The 6,235-nt window shown below is 43.9% G+C and overlaps 1 protein-coding gene across 1 annotated transcript; it reads right to left on the bottom strand.

Moving 5' to 3' along the window:
- Nucleotides 1-3,358: 3,358 nt before the first annotated feature.
- LOC135545271 (aquaporin-11-like) lies at nt 3,359-5,491 on the bottom strand. Its single transcript, XM_064972899.1, has 4 exons — nt 4,967-5,491; nt 4,105-4,415; nt 3,896-4,012; nt 3,359-3,766 (listed from the first exon to the last, which is right to left on the bottom strand). The coding sequence occupies exons 1-4, from the start codon at nt 5,287-5,289 to the stop codon at nt 3,678-3,680; spliced, it is 840 nt and encodes a 279-aa protein (XP_064828971.1). The 5' UTR covers nt 5,290-5,491; the 3' UTR covers nt 3,359-3,677.
- Nucleotides 5,492-6,235: the final 744 nt, after the last annotated feature.

Raw genomic sequence — 6,235 nt, 5'->3', positions numbered from 1 at the left:
CAGTGTGTTTGTTATGTGCACATTCCAGAGGAGTAACATAGGAGCTACGCTGAGGTGTCAGCAAATGTTTTAATATTGAAGTCTGTTTTATTATGCTGAACAAAAATATAAACGCAACATGCAAAGTGTTGGTCCATGTTTCAGGAACTGAAATAAAAGATCCCAGAAATGTTCCTTATGCACAAATTTGTTAACATCCCTGTTAGTGATCAACCCTCTACCTGACAGGTGTGGCATTTCAAGAAGCTGATTAAACAGCATGATCATTACACAGATGCACCTTGTGATGGGGACAAAGGCCACTCTAAAATGTGATGTTTTGTCACACAACACCATGCTGCAGATGTCTAAAGCTGAGGGAGTATGCAATTTGAGTGCTGACTGCAGGAACGTCCACCAGTGATTTTGTGTTAATTTCTCTATCAATTTGGCAGTGTGTCCAACTGGCCTCACAACCGCAGACCGAATGTAACCACACCAGCCCAAGACCTTCACCTGTGGGAATCCCACCCATGGCTGCGCCCTTGCCCAGTTGTGAAATTCATAGATTAGGGCCTAATAAATGCATTTGAATTGACTGATTTCCTTATATGAACTGTAACTCAGCAAATTCTTCTAAATTGTTGCATGTTGTGTTTGTTTTTCTTCATTATAGATAGGAGAGTGTGCTGAAATGGTTTGGGCCGGATTCGAAACGGTAAGCTGTAAATGAGCACCAGAGACAGTAGCCTGGACCGCTAGACTAGTGGTTCCCAAGCTGTGGGGCGAGGGGTCTCAGTCTGGCTTTAAACTTACTCTTGAAATGTATAATAGAATGCACAAGGAGCAATTTCAAAAATGGGTAGTGTATCAGTTCAGGGGCTGCATATGTGTGGGAAAAGGTAGGATGATTCTATGGGCCTGTGACTGACGGGCCTTAAACAAGTATAACATTAGGTACATTTTTTTCAACATTAAATGATTAACCTATCATAATTAATATATTTTTTTATTTACAATGTACTAATAAAACTAACGGTTTCTTTTCTTGTTTTTGGCAAAAAAGTAAAAATCCATAGAGCCTCTGCCCCCAAACCAGGCGCGAACGGTACTTGCTAGCAGTGAATTGCGAGTGAGGACTGCCAGTGGAGCATAATGTTTCAGCTTCCTAAAGAAAAATCTGGTTTCCATAAACGAAAAAGACTGGAGAGAGAAAAGGAAGGGCGACAGTATGTCACCCAATTGTTCACAAAGGGAGGTGGGTGTAGTCCGTGAGTGGTGGAAATTAACCTGGTAGTTTAGTCCACAGTGAAATAGGCTACTTTTGATCCCCTAACATTAGTGAGTTAATATCTTCACAGAAAATCCTGAGTGTTTACATTTCGAGCCTCTCTTTCAGCCGAGATTTAATCAATGCAGGCAAACTTTTAGCAAGCTATTCATACTAAATCAGTTCTCCCTGCCCCTGCCTGGTGCCAGGCCCAACAGATGCAGCTTCAGGCTCAGTAGCCCTGTCACCCCATCCCCATACCCTTGAACCAGCCCTGTCACCCCATCCCCATACCCTTGAACCAGCCCTGTCTCCTCATCCCCATACCCCTGAACCAGCCCTGTCTCCTCATCCCCATACCCTTGAACCAGCCCTGTCTCCTCATCCCCATACCCTTGAACCAGCCCTGTCACCCCATCCCCATACCCTTGAACCAGCCCTGTCTCCTCATCCCCATACCCCTGAACCAGCCCTACTCCCAACTGAAGGAGGTGAGCAGCATTGTGTTGAATGACATGTCAGTTAGCATAATTGCAGATACTGCAATTCATTGAGGACAGGAATGTGATTCTCCAGTCAGGAAACATCTCACTTGACACAGAGGCAGCCAATATCAGAGCCTTAAAGGAAGAGATGTGGGCTCTTAGAGATGAATGGGAGTCTCTCCTGTCTGAGGCAACACTGATTGCTACGCAAATGGATGTTGCACCTCAATTGAGAAAGGAACACAGCCGCCAGAGGGGATTCCATGATGAGACCTCTCAAGAGGAGCCTGCTCAGGACAGTGCAGCAGTTTTGGAACACTGTTTTTTACTGCTATGGACAACATAAGTGACTTGGACACTTGGTTCCACACCACTGCAAAAATTGTAGAATCATTTTCTGCTGTTCTGAAAGTTGGACAGATTCATGAGGATAAAATCCTTTCTGTGTACCAACCACTGATCATGAAGTATTCCAGAAATCTTACACCTGAGTTTCATCATGAAGTAAGACACCTGAACACTGTATATGCTGCCACTTTCCCCCCTAACTTGTCCCCTCTTGGTCTCCCGAATGCAATTTGTATGATGCAGCTGCAAAGCATTTTTGGAGAAGTGTGCATTGCTTTACGTATATTTTGCACACTGCCTATTAGAACTTTCAGTAAGCTAAAAACTATGTGAGGTCCACTATGTCCCAGGACAGGCTTTGCAGTCTTGCCACTCTGTCCATTGAAAGTCAATTAGCTAGAAAGCTGGATATCAAAGACTTGATCAGTGACTTTGCCAGCAAAAAGGCTCGACGCTGGGCTCTTGGTGAGTAACGCTGAGCAAGGCCCAGTGATAACTCTTAAATGGCATGGCTATGGATATTGGATCACTACACACATGATGCCCACAGGCTGAGAACAGACTGAAAACAGTTAAAAAATATGCTTCTGATTTTATTATTTTGTTTGTTATATCATTCTATAGATGATAATGTTAATTCATTTTAATTGAAGAGATTAATGTATATTTAAGTTATATTTTAACTTTTATTTTGTTTGTTATATCATTCTATAGATGATAATGTTAAATATACATTAACCTCTTCAAATAAAATACATTAAGTTATATTTATTTTAAGTTATTCATTAATGTTAAGAGAGTTCTCCATTCAAGAATTTTACCATTAAAATTACATTTTGACTGTAAAGGATAATGGCCTTTAGCACATTTCTTATAGAGGATATCAGTCTTGCATCAAATAGTGAATTCCACTGTATGCAGAATGGCTGCACAGTGTAATATTGGACTACAAGAGAGTTGCAAGCCTGCAAAGCTAGAGTTATTTAAAGCTTTGAATGGGTCGATTAGGTTCTGGAGGTGTGTGGTTATAGCAATTGCGCAGGGTTGGTATGGCCTGCGGTGGTGTGGCCCAATGTGATATCTTTTCATGGGGCCCAAAATCCCTGACTGCACCTCTGCATCAGTTCCTTTTTAAATTTAGATTTTTTTAGCCCATAGATATTGTTGTAATTGTTGTGAAAAGTTTGGGACCACTGAACTAGACCACCCGTGGCCACAGAAACCAAGGTTTCTTATTTGCTATGCTTAGCTTTTAGGCAGCGCGAGCAGAGCGAGAGCCAATTAAAACTAAGTTTATTTGACCAAGTGCCACCAGCCACCACTGCACAAATCATACTAGATTAAAAAACATCTCAATATATAGTCTTTTTTTTGTTTGAATGTGCTTAGTTTTAAAGAGGTCACTATGCATCAGGGTTCTTCGGTTCGTAGGGATTGATGGTGGGTCCAGGGCCGTAGACACCAAACAGAAGAAAACTAACCGAAAAGGGGAGGAACTACCTGAACTTGACTAATAAAAAACTTGTTTTTGTAGTTAAATGTATTCTGTTACAAAACGGTTTTGCTACATGTGCACTAATGAAAATGACCCAGGGTCATTTCCTCTTGTTAGCCAGAAGGGGGCGGTAGGGAGCAGCTCTACCAGACAACATCTGATCAAACAACAGGACCGAACACATCATACCTGCAGGGGGGGGTTAGAAAAGGGGAGGGAAGAAGAGAGTGGGAGTAATGTCAGAAAACAGAAAAGAAAGTGGACCCCATATTTCACCTGTGTGTGTGTGTGTGTGCGTGTGTGTATGTGTCTTAGTACCTAATAGAGGAGCCAGCCAGTAGACCAGGCAGTAATCCAGAAAGGAGTGCCCACTGCAGGAGAACTGGGTGGAGAGGGCCAACGCAGGGTTAAACACAGCCCCCGTCATCTTGCCACCTGCAACACAAACACACAAAGGCTTAAACACTGCTCCTATCACTGACACCTGCAACAATAACACACACACAGGGTTAAACACGGTAACCCACCTGCATAGGTCAAGGTAGCGGTGAGTGCTGCTATGGCATGTACCCGGTACCTCTGGTCCATAGTGTGTGTGTGTGTGAAGGCGGTTTGCATGGCAAAGGCCCCTGCCAGCTCCACAGCTGCAGCGGTGACCAGAGGGCCGGGGAGCACCAGGCTGGTGTGTGTGTCTGTGTGGATGGGGCTAATGCATTGGAAACCCTGGAGTGTGTGTCTCAGGTGCAGGTCAGAGAGACCGAGGGCCCACAGCCCCTGTAGCATGGTACGAGCCACGCTTGCTGCCATGAACTGGCACACCATCCTCAGCACGCCGCTCCTGAATACAATAGAGTAGAATAGAATATGTATCCATATAATACATATCCATTATAGAAAGATGGCAATAGAATGTCATTATGCATAGAATAGAATATGTACCCATAGAATTTAACAGAATATAAACTACCGTTCAGCTAACACAATGTGCCATTGGAACACAGGAGTGATGGTTGCTGATAATGGGGCTCTGTTTCCTATTTAGATATTCCATTAACAATCAGCCGTTTCCAGCTACAATAGTCATTTATAACATTAACAATGTCTACACTGTATTTCTGATCAAATTTGATGTTATTTTAATGGACTTTCAAAAACAAGGACATTTTTAAGTGACACCAAACTTTTGAACGGTAGTGTACATTTTACTTAGTATTGGATGAAAAATCTATTATATTCTATCTACTATAAAGAATATACTAAAATAGGTATTCATTACATAGAATCAACAATAGAGTAGATAATGTATCCATTACATGGAGACAATTATAGAAAAGATAATGTATCCATTAGATAGAGAAAACAATAGAATACAGTAGAATAGAATAGAACCTGGCAGTGAGGCGTCCCCGGTAGGTGTATTCCAGCGTGCTACAGGGGTTCCCCAGGGCTCCGTGGAAGGTGAGGCCATGGACCACAGATGCCAGATATGTGAGGCTGAGACAGAACTGAGGCTGCAGCCGGCCCACCTCCCCCAATAGACGCAGCTCTAGGTTGCAGATACACAGCTGCAGCGTAGAGACCAGCTCCACTGCGTAAACAGCAGACAGACACAGCCCTCTGGGAGCTAGTAGCTTGGTTAAGATTCTCCTGCTCAGCTCACACAGCAGCACAAAGACCGCTAGCAGACACAGAGACACCACAATGCCTGACATATCTATCTGCAGATATCTGCCTCTCTACTCAGTCTCGGTCTCTCCGCCTCTCTCTCTTGATGTGTCTTCTCGCGTGCTCCTCTGGATCTGTTTTCTTACGGCTGCAGCAGGCTACCCTGTGCGCGCGTGTGTGTGTGATCAGAGATGCGCTCTGCTGTAGATGATGGTGAGCTTGAGCTCATTTGGTGCGGAAGTGGCTACCTCCCTCCCTCCTCTTTCGTCTCTCTGGCTCCCTGCTCTCCTCTATGTCTCCCCCTACACTGCGCTGCTACCTCAATGCCCATTGCTGCTATAACGTGGCCAGGCTGTGTGGTGTGATCCCCCCACCCACCACCAGAGAGAACAGTAGTTATACAGATTCAATGATGTCATACCATATACATGTATCGTATGGCCCAAATGGCCCCCTATTCCCTAGGTCCCTATATAGTGCACTTATTTTGACCAGAGCCCTATGGGCCCTGGTTAAAAGTAGTGCACTACAAAGAGAATAGAATGCTATTTGAGACAGGCCTATGTCTATTCCCATCATCCTCACTCAATTACACACACTTTTTCTCTTATTCTTTCCTTATATCCTCTCCTTCAGAAGATTCAGTGATTAGTCTGATGATAAATGATGCTGATAAATCTAAATAAAGCTAATGTAAAATCCAGCCCAGTGATTGACCTTTGCACCTGTCAAGTCTGTAGCCTACAGATGAATAAAGTGGGCACAAGGAGAGAAGGACACAAGGAGAGAACACAAGGATAGGAAGCGATATACATATACTGTTGAGATGCAGCCCCGAAAAGTAATCGGGAAACTCATGGTGAGACCCACCTCACCTCCCAGTGAAACAAACAGCCAGACAGACCAATAAGCACACGACTGAGCTTCAGCCTGACCCGCTGGCATTCTATAAACGAGTATAGTGGGCGGGCGTTGCTATGTAGCAGGGTGGTG

The sequence above is a fragment of the Oncorhynchus masou genome, chromosome 9 (genome assembly GCF_036934945.1).
Source record: "Oncorhynchus masou masou isolate Uvic2021 chromosome 9, UVic_Omas_1.1, whole genome shotgun sequence".
Classification (NCBI taxonomy): domain Eukaryota; kingdom Metazoa; phylum Chordata; class Actinopteri; order Salmoniformes; family Salmonidae; genus Oncorhynchus; species Oncorhynchus masou.
Note: the sequence above shows the minus strand (reverse complement) of the source record. Positions and strands in the feature narration are given on the sequence as shown.

Coding starts and splice junctions, on each gene's coding strand:
- LOC135545271 (XM_064972899.1), bottom strand. CDS start 5,289: ATGTCAGGCATTGTGGTGTCTCTGTGTCTGCTAGCGGTCTTTGTGCTG. Junction 4,416..4,966: donor CGGGGACGCCTCACTGCCAG/GTTCTATTCTAT, acceptor TATTGTATTCAG/GAGCGGCGTGCTGAGGATGG. Junction 3,767..3,895: donor CTGGCTGGCTCCTCTATTAG/GTACTAAGACAC, acceptor CCCCCCCTGCAG/GTATGATGTGTTCGGTCCTG.